Source organism: Drosophila sechellia, chromosome 3L (genome assembly GCF_004382195.2).
Source record: "Drosophila sechellia strain sech25 chromosome 3L, ASM438219v1, whole genome shotgun sequence".
Taxonomy (NCBI): domain Eukaryota; kingdom Metazoa; phylum Arthropoda; class Insecta; order Diptera; family Drosophilidae; genus Drosophila; species Drosophila sechellia.
The window spans coordinates 2,590,510-2,605,749 of NC_045951.1; the positions used below are offsets into that span (position 1 = coordinate 2,590,510).

Here is a 15,240-nt window from a genome sequence, read left to right on the forward strand (position 1 = left end):
CTGGGACAACGAAGATAATATTATTGTATTATATTATACTAGCCATGAAGCACAAAAGTAAGCTGACTGAGCTATGACATGAATATTAGCTATATCTTTGTTCCATTGCAATAAGTATATAATCCTAATGCTCCAATTTCAGTGTAGATGGATAAGAAAAGTTAGTAAGCTGCAGTCAGTGCTCCAAATTCACTTTGTGCAAATGTTCTACAACAAGTTGAGCAGGCGAACTCGAAAGAAGGTTGATTGAAGTCTTACAACTTTTGGGAAAAGCGCCCAAGAGAAATCCACACATTATTGACAGAAAATATATCGCGGAATATAACTCTTGGCATCCTCAAACGATTGATTTATGGCGCATCATAATAAGTTGTCAGCTTTATGAAACTTTAATCCCCATCAAACAACCTGCAGTTTTCCAACCCCCCGGGTGAATTCACCCATAATTTTCCACGGGGTGGAAGCTCCCTTAAGCTGCAGGAATTAGAGACCAAAAGACAAAAAGTCAACAGCCAAAAAAAAGTGTAGTAAAAGTAAAGTAAAAACCACGAAATAAACAAATAGGAAAAATCTAAGAGGGGAAAAAGCTGAAGAACTATGGAAGCCGCTTTGAGTAGATTTATGGCTGCACCACCCCCCGCCCTTTTTTACCACTCGAGGCCCAGAAAAGTGTGTCAAACACATGCGATAAAGGGAAAGGCAGGGAAAAGCCAAAAACAAGAGGGAAAACAGCCCAGAGACAAAGGAAACGTGCTGGGAGTGCGACGGCAATTACTGCTATTTATGGCTGATTACTTCACGTTGTAAAAATCAATTAAAAATTCACAAAAAATGAACTCACTGAACGGCGAGGAAAACGACGAAGAAAACCGAGAGAAAAGTATCTGCTGGAACCGCTCCATGACTCATTAGCGTTGACATGTTAAGCAACACAGAAACAAATCCCACCAAATGAGCAGTCCAATGGCCGAGTGGTGGGGAGCGGGGAGCGGGGATGACCGGGTTCAGGTAGCCGTTAGAAAAAAGTTCTAGTCGGTGGTCAGCGATCGCACACTGCGAGAAAGTATCACTGTACTTTTTATGAATTTCCATCCATATTTTATCTATATCTCATTAATAAAGTCCCTCCCAGGAATAAAAGGTAGGAACACTAATCTGAACAATATATTCTAGATTTTCTCGCAGTGTAGATTTGGTTACAGTTATCAGTTACCAGCAGGCAAAACAGGCTGGTTCGGATGTTGTTGGTACTGTAGCTTATTCCTGCCGCTCTCTTTGGAAATTGTCCAGCTGCCGCCACATGTGAAAACCACCGCACCCCTCCCACCACCTACTTCCCTTCCCCGCCCCGCCCCTTTCCTACTTTTTTTCCTTTTGTTTGCCTTTCCTCGCCAGCCCCCCATATTGTTGTTGCCGCTGTTTGTTTTTGTATTTGTCCAAACGGGTACAACTAAAACTAAAACTAAACAACCCGTTGGAGGCCGAAAGATCGAGTCGCCGACCAACGCAGTCGCTGGCGGTACAGTGAAGATTGCTTTTGGGAAACCTTTGATATTGTTAGACTAGAGATTTCAATCCGATTTCCAAAAACTACTTTAAATAAATATGTTTTTTTTATGAATTAAACTTGTTCATCCATGTTATATAGAATGTAAAATAAAGAAGTGTGATTATTGGGTTTATGATGACTTTTTAAGTTTTGTTGTCAGTTTCTTTGGCTAGTTGCTTCATTACTACAGTTTGCTTGGCCTGGCAAACTGGAATTTTTTGAGTTGTTTTGTTTTGCTTTGTTTGTCTAAAAGCGCAGAACTCCCCCACCCCTCATAGTTGGCCCGCTTCCCCTGCAAAAGGCTTGGCCCAGTTAGCAGTAAAAAATGCAAAGAGCTGGAGAGTGGCTTAAAACAGGACTGACTGCATATTAGGACGCCCATGCAATTCAATCGAGCTGGCTTATGCAGATGCAGTGGCTGCACTAGGAAAAAATGTGGTAAGCATTGGAAAACATTCCAATTAGGACTAGGAAACTGTCTTGAAATACTCATAGTTTTTAAAATAGTATTTCCTGGAATATAATTTAGTTGATTTTTAATCTCAATTAGTACTATTTTTTCGCAGTGACCCACACTATTTCTCTTTGTTGGCTTAATTCGTGTGGGTCGCGTGGCCAATTCGATTAGGAATGCACTCAGCTGACGTCACGAAGCCCATTTACCTACTTTTCGGGTATCAGCAGCACATGAGCCAACTCTGATTAGAGCTGATTATTTAACGACCGATTTCCACAGATCCACATGGAAAACAAAATGATTTCCCAACACCCCGGGGAAATTTGCTTCTATAAACACACGTTCGATTGCGAAGAGATGCCTCTTCCCGAACTTTATAAAAAGTATTTTCCCGGGGACCGGGGCCAATGTTGTTTTAACCCACAAAAACTGAAACATGTGTGGATTTCTCGATTCTTTCCACTCCTCACAGCAAATTGCAGCGCAGACGGACACATGGAACAAACCGAACAAATGTGGGCGAACACGTTTTTATCGCAGCTAACGAAATGCAATAAATGTTGATTAAAATAAACACACACTGCGGAGAAAGGAACTTGAAATAATGAAGTTAAATTTAAAACGCAGTATAGTGCCACTTCAGAACCAAGTTGTTGGATCTGCCCTTTGTTTAGACTAGATACTAAATATTACTGATTGGAGATCGGTTTCTTCCGTGCACATGCGAGTGAAATACACATAAAGAAGTGGCAGCCACACCAAAATGAAGACAACCCGCGTTATCAGTGGAGAATAAAAGAAACTGCACCAAATACAAATAAAGGGGGGGTCGTAAAAACCAGAAATAATTAATGAAATTTGTGCTGATGAATGCAACTCGTGGTATCTTATCGGACGCAAGGAGTGGAGTGGAGTGGAGTTCTTATCGAGTGAACAGAAACCAGAACGGAAGCCTCACAAAGCGAGCCAGTTTCGAGAGAAAGAACCTTAGCTTTAAGGACTCTGACCTTTTGTCGTTTTCTATTTCGGGACATTCCACAGCTATCGCATCTCTCGCCTCTCGGCCATTGTGTTTAATGACCTTTAAAAGCCACGCACAGACAGGTCACCGGAATATGGCAGACATGCAGGCGGGGGCCGCCCACGTCCACGCCCACTTGCGCCCCTCGCCGAGAGGAGAAGGCCAAACAGAAATAAAACAACAAATAAAAACAACACTTCAAACAAGACACACATCACATTCATATTCTCATGCCTGCTGCCATTTTTGCTGATTTTGCTTTGGGTTCGTCGCCGCTTTTCTTGGCAGCCACTGTTGTGTGTGTGCCCCATCTTAATCATCGTTTTCATCATCATTATCATTTGAATCCACATTATCGCCATCTTCAAGCTGTCTGCTGCAGCGCAGATACAAACACACACACACACAGCGATCCAGATACATGCGACTCGCGTAGATACAAAAGCACGCATGGTGTTGCTCTGCTCGCTTCTGCCTGCCGCCTTTTAATAAAGTAAACTAAACAATTTTCATTCTTGTCTCGTTTTTGTCTCGTCTTCGTCGCTCTGCATCGACTATGAACAATTTTTCATAAACACACACGGGCTAACAGTTGCGGCTACAATAATATTGCCATCGGAGCTTCGTTCTACGCAAAAGAACTGCGAATATAAGTCAATGAGCCTTTAATCCAAAAACTATATACTCTTGTTTTAAAAATATGTTTTCTAAACATTATATATGAAAAAATAATATCCGTACGAAAGCCAACCGAAACTCTCCCCAAACAAATGGTATAATCTCTTAAATTTGACTCCAGATTTTCAGTGCTAACTTAATTTACAAAACTGCATGGAACATCCCTTTTTTAAGGCCGCCTTAAAGCCTATTATTTTGGCCCCATCTGTGGATGAAGTACACACACAACCACAGCGGCGCACATGCCGTAGCAGCGAGGCGACGACCCAAGCACCACCACCAGCCCACTCCCCATCGACCCCCCAACCACCCCCGCCACATCCAGGCAGAGTCAACAAACGGACACTCACACACACACTCGTGCCAAACTGAACTTTCGGTGGGTGCGCAAAGCAAAAGAGATGGCGCCCAACGTGGGGCCGGCGGGCGTGGTGAGTTCCGTTCCGCCACCGAGAGTGGTGAGAGTGGTGAGTGTTTGGTGAAAGAGAAAGGCAACAAACGCATGCGGCAGTGCGTGCGGCCACAGGGGGGTTAAAGGGGGGCGCTAAGGCGGCCGAAAGGGGGTTAAGACTCGACAAATTCATTGAGAAACGAAGCGAAACAAAAAATAGCTTGGCAAAGCGGAGAAAGAAGGTGACACCGGCCGGTCAAAAGTTGCGCACACCACTCTCACATTCAAAACTTACAGGGTGGGTGGTGCCAAGTTGGGTGGTTTTTTGTCAGGCAATGAAATCGAAATGCCAATGTGCATTTATCAACTCGATTATTACTGTGATTGCTTCGAGGGGGAGAACGGAAATCCAGAAAAAAACCTTTTTTCGTTGCCATGGCAAAGTGCCAAAAAGGCCGAACACAAAGAAAAAGAACTCGCTTTTGTTGTACTTTTAAACAATTTGCATAAATGTGCGGGGGAAACCTTCGAGGGTTTGACGACTGGAAAGGCCAATCGAGTTGGGTAAGATATTGTGGGGTATTTTTGGAACCAAGTTGTAAGTAGCGAGGCTTCTTTGCGAGTCGCAGGAATATAAAATGTAGTATCAGATAAAAAATCATCATGAAATGAAAAAGAAAAGAATTCATATTGGTTGCATTTTGGTTTAGTTCACAAAGAACTTTTTGATTGCAATATATGAAATCTAGTATGGAACTAATCGATTATGGATGGAACCTTTCAGATAGTGTAAATAGTTTGTGAAATCGAACTAACAAACTACGAACGGAAATTGGAGTGTAAACGACCACACCTGGGAAAATAATCACGGGGCGGTCACTTTCCCGTTAATCGGGCGAGGCGTGTTAATGAATAAAGCTGAGGGGGTGGGGGCAATGTGGGGGCTCTATTTTCGGGGGGCTCTGCTGCTGGTTCTATTTCTAGTCGTATTCCATTTCCATTCGAGATGGATAACCGCAGCTTATTGACTCACTTTTAGGGCCGTCAGATCGATATCGTCCAGTGAACAGTTGACCGATGGAGCCAGTTGTTGTTGCTGCTGGTGCGCCATTTTGATTTGCTATTTTATGTTGTTCTTCTGGATCTGGAGAATTGCTGCTGCTGATTCTTCGCACACAGAAAGAGGTGGAGAGAGGAGAAATGCAAATAAGACGGTGAACGAGGAGTGGGGAGCAAAACAACGGCGAGAGAAATAGAGTGGAGAAGGAGCGGCCGAAGGACTTTACTGCGATTTTAGATTTATACGCTCTTTACCGCGATTTAAGATTTATACGCTCTAAATGACAAATGCCACAATAAAAAACCCGTGCAATTAACAAACTATTTGTTGCTGTCATACAACTTTTCTCTTTTCGCTTCTCCGCTCTTCTTCTCGCTCTCTCTCTCTCTCCATCTCTCTTTCTCACTGCTCTGCCTCTGCGTGCGTGTGTGTGTTTTGTGACGGAGTGTTTGTATGTGTTAGTTAACGTTTGGCAAACGGGGCGCGGCTCTTTTTATTCCCCAGCACTTATTAAAATCTTTTCTCGCCCTTAAAGCATTTATTTATCACTGCCGATTCATCTGCTACTTCGCACACACTGCACAATTTCAATATTTTTTTTTGCGGCGCTCCGATGGACCAGCCTCACACACACACCCACACCAGCGCAGCAGCCTGCGTATGTGTTTGTGTAGGTAGACAGAAAAAATCTGCCACTCGCTTTTTCCTCCCGATTGCGTTTTGCGTTCTCGCGCAGGACTCGCGATTTTCACTGGCGTAACGCGAATACGTACTCTTCACGCACAGCGATGGGCGCCTATCGCCTTTGCATCGCACAACCAGCTGAACAGTTCAATTTCCCAAGTTCAGTGAAAATCAGAACGGTTTTCCGTTTTACGCGACGCCAAAACCCCGACGGATTCCAACAGTGTGACCGATTAGCCGATGGCAGCTTATTCCATCGCCAACTGAAAAATACTTCGCGATTACCGTTCTCATTTCTGCGCACATACCGAAAATATATCGAGCCGTAGAAGGCCAATTCGTGTGCCCGTATTTTTTCTCTTACAGAATAGCAAATTAACAAATTAACACCTGTAATCAATAAATTAGATTATACATTCACTAATTCCAATCAGAATAAATAAATAGGCAGGGAAAAATAAAAAATATTAACAGATGTGATATTTTATTTCATAGGGTAACGCAACGATTTAACCATTTCATATAAACATTATATATAATATTAACAATTGGAATATAAGAATGCAAATATAAGCAAGATGGTCGAAGATTAGATGTGATTAGAAGTCTAAAAATGTACGCTAGTGGAATCAATGCAGTGCGGTTAACGGCCCAAAATATCTTTCATAACAGTGTGCTATCGGTTTTGAAACATTTCCACTGATTTCTTTGCACTCGCTATTTTATTTCTGATTGGGTCGTTTTTGTCATTTCTCATCCAATTGGAATTGCACCAGCCAACTTTCCAATTTAACTCAAATTATTCAAATTGTATTATCAAACATATATTTAAATATCCTTTTTATAATCGGTTCGATTATGTGAAGTACATTTCAGCGAAATTGACCTGGCAAAGATTGAAAACAAACCTGCACAGTTAAGCTTATAGAGTTTAGAATTTTCTGGGCAAGCGAGCTATTCATTAGTAACACTCTAGAAAACTGAATTGGAAGATTTAATATGATAAAGACTTAAGCGAAATTTAACAAACAAATTAACAATTTCGCGAATACCCAAAAAAAAAACAGTGAGAAACACCTCTTTCCCCAGCAGCACGATAGTCACGACGCCAGACGCCAAACACAGCCACACTATTCCCTGCCCACCTTTAGGATGTCTTCCTCTTTTCTTTTCTTTTCGCCCCGTTTCCGGAGTGGTCGTATTGGGCAAATTTTAATTTTACGGTAAGCCACGTGCTAAATTTTGTCAATTTGGTGGTGTTTTCAATTGCGAAAGTTGTTTACAGTGCGCAATTTAACATTGTAACCGTGAAACATGGAATATTTCAATTTTCTGTCAAAATCGGATAAGACAGAAATTCCGTAGCGTGTTGCGTTGTTTAGTGAAACGCATTTGCATTTGCAATATGGAGTTCTAGTACTAATCCCGTGAATTTGTCTTGCAGCAATGGGTCGCGTTATTCGTGCACAGCGTAAGGGAGCTGGTTCCGTGTTCAAGGCGCACGTGAAGAAGCGCAAGGGAGCCGCCAAGCTGCGTTCCCTGGACTTCGCCGAGCGTTCCGGCTACATCCGCGGAGTTGTCAAGGTGAGTAGTGTGCTTCTTGGATGACCACCTACACTACACCTATCCAGTCAATTTGGATGAGATCACATGCATATGGCCATGCCACATTCAAGAAACCTGCTTCAGCACCTGTGCCAGCTTACTAGAAGTTACCTACCTAGCTCATTTGGCTTACCTTTGAACTGTAACTAAGCGAACTGTACACCTTCCATGTTCCAGGACATCATCCACGATCCCGGCCGTGGCGCCCCTCTGGCCGTCGTCCACTTCCGCGACCCCTACCGCTACAAGATCCGCAAGGAGCTGTTCATCGCCCCCGAGGGCATGCACACCGGCCAGTTCGTGTACTGCGGCCGCAAGGCCACCCTCCAGATCGGCAACGTGATGCCCCTCAGCCAGATGCCCGAGGGTACCATCATCTGCAACCTGGAGGAGAAGACCGGTGATCGCGGCCGTTTGGCCCGCACCTCTGGCAACTACGCCACCGTGATTGCCCACAACCAGGACACCAAGAAGACCCGTGTCAAGCTGCCCTCCGGCGCCAAGAAGGTCGTGCCCTCGGCTAACCGCGCCATGGTTGGCATCGTCGCCGGCGGCGGTCGTATCGACAAGCCCATCCTGAAGGCCGGTCGTGCTTACCACAAGTACAAGGTGAAGCGTAACAGCTGGCCTAAGGTGCGTGGTGTTGCCATGAACCCTGTGGAGCATCCCCACGGTGGTGGTAACCATCAGCACATTGGTAAGGCCTCCACCGTCAAGCGAGGCACATCCGCCGGTCGCAAGGTCGGTCTCATTGCTGCCCGTCGTACCGGTAGGATCCGTGGTGGCAAGGGCGACAGCAAGGACAAGTAAGCTCTGGCTGCAGCAGGATTCCGGCGTGGCGCAGGTTCCGCCTGAGATCTGGGTAGTGGTCGTACTCTGCTGTGCGGCGTCGTGGGAGAAATCGCTATTCTACATGGATAATCTGTATGTTCTAGGCATACGCTTGACACGGCAGAATAAAACTTATTTGTAAAAACTATCCTTCGTTTGCTTTTTAAATTTGTAAGGGCTAACAGTTCATGGAATTAAGCTGATGTTAAATCTTAATTATTAGCTTTTGTTTAGATTTGTTAGGTAAATACGTACGTTATCTGCAAATTCTTGTTTTCAAAAAAAGAAATGGTTGTGTGTTTTGGAATACATATAAATATTGAATATGGGCTAGTGTGGGCTTATATATAATACTAGATTTAAAAAGTTTAAAATTGTAATCAAAAAAGGTTTTGTTTTGTTACAAGATTGTAAATATTTTATTTTTACAACTCAAAATTATAAATAGTGCCAGTGTTGGGTAATCGAATAAATGCCAGCCACAGTCACACTAATTGAAATCAATTCGAAACAAACGGTCTATTACACTAAGTTCAAATTCAACGTAATCTTTTAATGGGTTTAACCCAAAATAAATATAAATAATAATAACTTTCCGCCAAATATGAGCGTTCGCACCTTTTATTTCGATATACCTAAAACATAGCTTAGGCCTATCGAACACTTATTCGATATTGCCTCGCAAGACCTATCGCAAGCGTGAGGCCCACCTCTAGTTGGTGTGCGCGGAGTGGAGTGAAATAAATCGAAGTAAATTGCGTCGAGCGCTGAAAAATAATGGATCGCACTTTCTACGAGGGCTGGCTAATTAAGTCGCCGCCCACCAAGCGCATTTGGCGAGCAGTAAGTTTCCGAAAATGGAAAACCTTTGGCTTTCGAAAACCTGAGTGTGTGTGTGTGTGCAAGTGCTAAGGAATTTTCCTGGAAATCCCAGCTCAAATCGAAATCAAAATGAAAATTCTGATCCAATCAAATGAGAAATGTCCAGTGATTAGTGAAATGTGCAATGAAAAGAGAGCCGAAATTGGCTAACGGTAAACTTGGGGCCGGAAGAGAAATACCGCAATCTTTGTCCATCGATTGACTCACGAATATGATAAAAAAAACGATGGATAATGGAAGTGGCATTTTTTTTTACAATTACGCTAAGCCTGTATTGGTGCCTGCCTCAGTGTGTGTGTGTGTCAGTGTGCGTTTATTTGGCGTTGTTGTTGTGGTATAATTTAATTCATTATTAAGCCGAGGGATTGCAGTTCCAGTATTCCAGTTGATTGGAATGCAAACAAGCTGAAAACCGCAACAGAAATTGCGAAAATGTGAATGAATTTACGATGGCTTCCTCTGCGTTTTTCCCTCTTTTCCTTTTTTCTCCCCGCCACCCTCTCCGTCACCCATCCGCTTTCTGTTTATGTTTGCTTTTGGCGTGGGAACGTGTTTTTTTCTTTTGCCCTGGTCTAAATTTACGCTTAATTAATTTTTCGTTTAATGTTTACTTTAGGGAGCCGTTCGTGTATTAAATTTCCGCCAACTGTTGCGTCTAATCAAATTTACTTGCCCCGTATTTCGTGTATGCATATTTTTTATGCACATATGTGCTTGTTTTTGCTTTTTTATGTGCACGGAGGATAAGATGGATCACGCACAAAAACAATGTACAAAAACAACAACATAAACTACCGACGTTGACCAAAAACAATGACGCACTTGTCTTTCCAGCTCCTTGTTGTTGTTCCTTTGCCTATGCTAGAGATGCACTACTGTGGTGCCAGTTTTATAAGTTTTATTTACAGTCCATCATAATGTATGCCTTATTAGATCTTATTGAATAATTAGTTCTTAAACATTTAGGTGATGAATAATTGAAAAAGTCCTTGTGCAAAGTATGTTTGTTTATATTATTAAATATAAATAGAATGCTTAGCTCAGACCAATACATTTAACTGGCATTAAAACTAGTTAAGCTAAAATTAAAAAGTTCTCCCTTATCCGTTCGTGACACGACACGTTGTAGTGCGCCCATCTCTAGAGCGTTCATTTGAAACCACTTATAATGGATATGACAGTTCCAAGAACACCCAAACCGTTGATCAAAAGGTCTGCAGCACAGAATTTTCAGTTACAGCAAACCCACTTTATGGTTTCACTGTACTCAATTTGTTTGCTTATGTTGAGGCGTGCAGTAGCGGCCAAAATAGTAGTATTCAAGCACACTATTTTGGATACTGCCTAGGATTATAAATAAATAACTAACCCCTTGATATTAACCCTCGTCCAAAAATGGAATATTTTGTTGTAAAGGCTTACAGCAGCTTTATATTTAAAAAAAAACCCCTCTATCAGGCGCGTTAAAAGTAAACAAATTAAGAAATATTGTAAAAATAGAACCTTTGCCCGCACTTTTGTATGCGTTTCTAATATCTTGAGCGCCATTGTATAAACAAACTTTAATGATGCCTCGAGAAAATAAGCTGCGTATTTCCAGCGCCTGGGGGTGCCAATTTCTGGCCTGTGTGCGGCATTATGTTTATTGTTTATAATTCAATTAAGCGTGATATTATACAGTCCGAAAAAATCCATCCATTATCAGCTGAAGTTTTTAGTTTTCAGCGGGTTCCCGAACCTCTCAGCTGTTAATTTCTTAACCGCTTAACGGTAACGTGGGCGTGGGGTGTTATTTCTGTGTGTGTGTGTCTGCTGATTACCCAAGAAAATGCCAATGCAAAACATGATTCGCGGAAAAGCAGCGCCGCTGCCGTCGCTGTTGACTCGGGCTTCATCACCCGCTTACTCACCATTGGTGATAGTGCACTCAGCCGTTGAGCTGATCAGCCGGACCCTACCCTCATATCACCAGCCGCAGTCCATCGCTCAGTAAGGGTATCTTAATCCAGAACGGAGACATCGGCACACTCGCGTAGAACGTTTATATACAGCTAAACTACTGCAAGATATCGTATAATTAGCGATAGATGCAGACTAAAAGAAGGTCTTGGCATCCCTTGAATTCTAGGAAATGTGCTAATGATTCACAGTCCTTTATCACTATATTCTGATCATTAATACCCCATTATCAGATCTAGAATTAAATTTTTGCCGCGTAAGTGATATTGTAAGCATCAAGATGGTTCAGATGTTCTTTGCCCTGATGAGTAACTACCTCATTAAGTTAGTCATCACTATCACTTAGTACAATTTGGTAACAGTGTAATCTTGTTTAATATTCCGAGACTGTTTGCAAAAGAAGCTATATCTTCAAATCCCATTTGGGGGATTTTTGTTATATTGTTTTGCTACTAAAAACAAAGACATAAGTTTATCGTGTGATATTTGCAATTCCACGACCCACTTAACATATATCGCTATAAAGGAATCTTGTGTGTGTAATGGCATAGGAGAAATCACTATTGGTTTTCCGACTGTACGCCTCGTTGCAACTCTTAACGCCTCGTTTCCAAATTATCTTTGTAGCGCTGGAGGCGTCGCTACTTCACGCTGAAGCAGGGCGAGATACCGGAGCAGTTCTGCCTCGAATACTACACCGACCACAACTGCCGCAAGCTGAAGGGCGTTATCGATTTGGATCAGTGCGAGCAGGTGGACTGTGGCCTGCGGCTGGAGAATCGCAAGCAGAAGTTTCAGTACATGTTCGATATCAAGACGCCCAAGCGCACCTACTACCTGGCTGCCGAAACGGAGGCGGATATGCGCGACTGGGTGAACTGCATCTGCCAGGTGTGTCACCTACACGACACCAAGCAATCGAATGAGTTGCCATTGGGAGCTGTGGGTGCAGGTGAGTGTCCGCAAGCCCAAGTCCAAAGAGCCCCTTCTTAAGTTTTTCTTTCTTTGCAACGCCCAGACGAAAACCGCACCCAGCACACGAGCTCCAGTGGCGGTCTGAGCAACTCCACTCAGAATACGACCACCACATCGTTGCACTCCTCGGCCGGAACCACAGCGCCCCAGGCCTCGGTCCCAAATGCTGGAGGATCTGCCCAGCTACGACGACCGGCGGTCATTGAAGAGCAACCGATGCCCTCGAATGCCGGCAACAATAACTCAGACTCTGTGTATGTCAACACGGAGTACAGCAATCGCGAGACGATGCTCTGCGATGCCAATTTTGACCAGCAGGAACTGCTCTCGGCTGCCCAGCAGCAACCGCCTCCATCGCCGGCCACTGCTCTTTATCTAAACCACAGTGCTTTGATCCAGGCTCAGGCGGCAGCTGCAGCCGCCGAGCAACTGCAGCAGCAGCAACAAGCTGCTCGCTTGGCGGTCAGTGCCAACGGAGTAGTGCGCAAGTTGCCGGAGCATCTGGTGCTCACGCAGCAGACCCTGGCTGAGGCAGCTGCCCAGCAACACAGCAGCGTGCAGGCTTCACCCGCTTTGAGCACCGCCTCCGGACCGTACATACCCATCAGCGAGTGCTTCTCGGGCAGCCCGAGATTCCTGCCCGGCATTGCAACTCCCGGCGCAGATTTGGCCATACCAAACAACCCCACCACGCCGTTGAACAACTTGGACCCCAAGTTCTACGATACGCCGCGTAGTCATAATAACATAGGTCTAAATCTGACCAACGATCAATCCTACTCACCGAAGATTACCAATTTGAGTCTGGTAAGTTGATAGATTACGATGCGTTTTTATGCATGTGTAATTAATTATCTTGGCATTTCAGCAACAATTGGCCAATAACAATGCTAGTAAACAACGCTCCGACTCCGATTCGGAAAGCGTTTTTACCGACGACGATGAGTGGGCTCATCCTTTGCCCCTGCGCGAGAATGTGGGTAAGTACTCAAAAGGCAAATATCAAAGCGAATTTTCGTAGTAAACAAAGATTTCTCACAGATCGCAGCACACGACCTTCGGATAGTTCCATTGAAAACGAATCCTTCGTGCTGACCTACTCGCAGCGATTCTCCAAAATGCCTGAGGAGGGTGGAGCGGTCGTGCCACCAGCTGAAAAGAGTTCCAAGCTGGCGGGAGCAGCATCTCTGGCAGAGGCTGGTGACCAAGGAACGCTGGATAAGCTGGCCAAGGTGCTGAAGAACAAAAATAATCTCATATTGGACTTTAAGGAGAATGAAAAGTGAGTTAACACACTGTCAATTCAATTTTAGACTTATTTTAAAATCATCCTGTGCATTGGCAGAATTCCTCGCGATCTGCCGCAGCTGTCGGATACGGAAAATACTTCACCGGCCATTGTGGCCCGCCGGAACGCCCACTCCGCTTTCATCGAGGAAAGCTACGACATTCCAAGGTCCCACCAGCAGCCTTACTACAACGTCAACCAGCTGCTGGGCGAGCGACCAGTCACCAGCCCGCACAATTCCAATCCCATTGCAGCATCCACACCGAATCTCATGGCGGCCGATCTGGGTGCAGTGGCCGCCAATACAGCGGCAGCGAATCCCGGCCTGATGGGTGGGGCACAGGCAGTTGCTTCATCGCCCACCAGTGCGCGCACATTGCCTCGACACTGCTACACCAATGCAGCTCCCACAAAGATGGAGGGCAATGTTTTTCGATACGACTTCATGGAGCAGGCAGACTGCCCGCCAGTTAACCGAAAACTTAAGCCAAAGGTGGCGGGAGGATTGCCAGTTGTAGAGGACAAACCGCCGGAGGAGTTCCCGGCAAAGCCCCCGGTGGGCGTAGATCAGTTAACCAATAAATTGGGTGCAGCCCAACTGCAGCAGCCCATTGGGCCGCCCAGTGTGGACAGAAAGTGCAAACCGAATGCCTATAAGGTGAGTGAGAAACGTTGTGCACACCCAAAATCATTTTACTAATGACTTTTTTTAGTTGGGAAATCCGGCCACCATGTCGCCGGCAACAAGACGTTCCTCTGGAGCCCCTCTCTCAATGGTGCTGCCGCATGAAACGGATGTCCACTCCCCGGCAGCCAACGCCTTCTTCCACGAGACCCGCACCCTGCCTCGCCAACAGCATCGGCAGCATCCGAACAGTCCCGGCAGCATGTCGGTACAACATCAGCGCACGGCCTCGGCAGCGGCTGCCATGATGAGCTTGACGGCAGCGGCTGCTCCCAAGCAGCAAGCGGCGGCGCAGACTGAGCACAAGCTGCAGTACTTTGATCTGGATGTGACGAACAAACCACCTTTGCTAAATCGATCCAGCATGAGTGTGGGTAATCTGTACTCACAAGGCGGAAATGGAGCTAGTGGGATGCGATTCGCTGGCGTCGAAGCTGGCGGAGCTCGGGGGCCAGTGCCTAGCAGCGTGGTCTATAGATCCGTGGACTTTGTCAAGACGGAGGCATTTAAGAGGATTCGAGAGGAGCGCGAGAGCAGCGGCAACAAGTGAAACTGCTGGTACAGCTGAGTGGTATCATATCTCCAGTACATCTACTTGTCAACGTGCAATAGCAAAGGACCATGTTGCTGATCCGAGATTTTCGTAGTGCCTATTGGTGGTCAGCTGAGGAGAGCTGACCCCATCCAAAAACAGTGCAAATTCCGAGTGGCTTTTACATTCGTTAACATCGTCAAATTCATTATCCATTAAACCACATATCTAGCTTGTAAGACGGCACCAGCATTTTTGTGTGCTGCTTTGAATCTGTAATCTGTAATCTGTAACCCGTATCTGAATCTATGTCGTATTTGTATTTAAATCGTGCTTCCAACACTTCCATGTTTATTGTTAAGCTTCGGAATCAAAATGTACCCATGACAAACGATCTTAGTGCTAATTTTACAATGCAAACAATTATTTTATATACGCAAGCGAAATATTTATACACACGAATTTTATATGGTAACAAATTATTTACAATTTATTAATGTAACTCGTGTGCGACACAAGCTGTAGCTTGATACTGTGCTTTAAAAAATATATATACAATAATACCAACTTTGTGTGTGCTCCTGAAAGATGCAAAACAAGTATCGAATTCCAATTTCTAAAAAAAATCTCAATTTTTCAATAT

At 44.5% G+C, this 15,240-nt stretch overlaps 3 protein-coding genes across 12 annotated transcripts in view; 2 read left to right on the forward strand and 1 right to left on the reverse strand.

Moving 5' to 3' along the window:
* The window catches only part of LOC6610494 (serine/threonine-protein kinase mig-15), a 31,173-nt gene extending 25,096 nt beyond the window's left edge, over positions 1 to 6,077 (reverse strand). For 5 of the 10 annotated variants that reach the window (XM_032720025.1, XM_032720024.1, XM_032720026.1 and 2 more), the window contains exons 1-2: positions 5,930 to 6,077; positions 5,130 to 5,263 (exon numbers count right to left, since the gene is read on the reverse strand). In XM_032720025.1, the coding sequence (XP_032575916.1) occupies positions 5,130 to 5,207 (78 nt within the window). In that variant the 5' untranslated portion in view covers positions 5,208 to 5,263; positions 5,930 to 6,077. Of the gene's footprint in view, positions 1 to 5,129; positions 5,264 to 5,562; positions 5,875 to 5,929 lie in introns of those variants that run through there. The other 5 variants (XM_032720029.1, XM_032720030.1, XM_032720028.1 and 2 more) reach the window with 2 other exon arrangements.
* An 887-nt stretch (positions 6,078 to 6,964) lies between these two features.
* On the forward strand, positions 6,965 to 8,424 carry LOC6610495 (60S ribosomal protein L8). The gene is made up of 3 exons (XM_002035039.2): positions 6,965 to 7,063; positions 7,285 to 7,424; positions 7,623 to 8,424. Exons 2-3 carry the CDS (start codon positions 7,287 to 7,289, stop codon positions 8,253 to 8,255), a joined length of 771 nt encoding a protein of 256 aa, XP_002035075.1. The 5' UTR covers positions 6,965 to 7,063; positions 7,285 to 7,286; the 3' UTR covers positions 8,256 to 8,424.
* A 549-nt stretch (positions 8,425 to 8,973) lies between these two features.
* LOC6610496 (protein daughter of sevenless) lies at positions 8,974 to 15,164 on the forward strand. Its single transcript, XM_002035040.2, has 7 exons — positions 8,974 to 9,119; positions 11,745 to 12,069; positions 12,136 to 12,899; positions 12,961 to 13,072; positions 13,134 to 13,374; positions 13,438 to 14,038; positions 14,094 to 15,164. The coding sequence occupies exons 1-7, from the start codon at positions 9,054 to 9,056 to the stop codon at positions 14,613 to 14,615; spliced, it is 2,631 nt and encodes an 876-aa protein (XP_002035076.1). The 5' UTR covers positions 8,974 to 9,053; the 3' UTR covers positions 14,616 to 15,164.
* Positions 15,165 to 15,240: the final 76 nt, after the last annotated feature.

Coding starts and splice junctions, on each gene's coding strand:
- LOC6610495 (XM_002035039.2), top strand. CDS start 7,287: ATGGGTCGCGTTATTCGTGCACAGCGTAAGGGAGCTGGTTCCGTGTTC. Junction 7,425..7,622: donor ACATCCGCGGAGTTGTCAAG/GTGAGTAGTGTG, acceptor TCCATGTTCCAG/GACATCATCCACGATCCCGG.
- LOC6610496 (XM_002035040.2), top strand. CDS start 9,054: ATGGATCGCACTTTCTACGAGGGCTGGCTAATTAAGTCGCCGCCCACC. Junction 13,073..13,133: donor GCCCCTGCGCGAGAATGTGG/GTAAGTACTCAA, acceptor GATTTCTCACAG/ATCGCAGCACACGACCTTCG. Junction 13,375..13,437: donor GACTTTAAGGAGAATGAAAA/GTGAGTTAACAC, acceptor GTGCATTGGCAG/AATTCCTCGCGATCTGCCGC.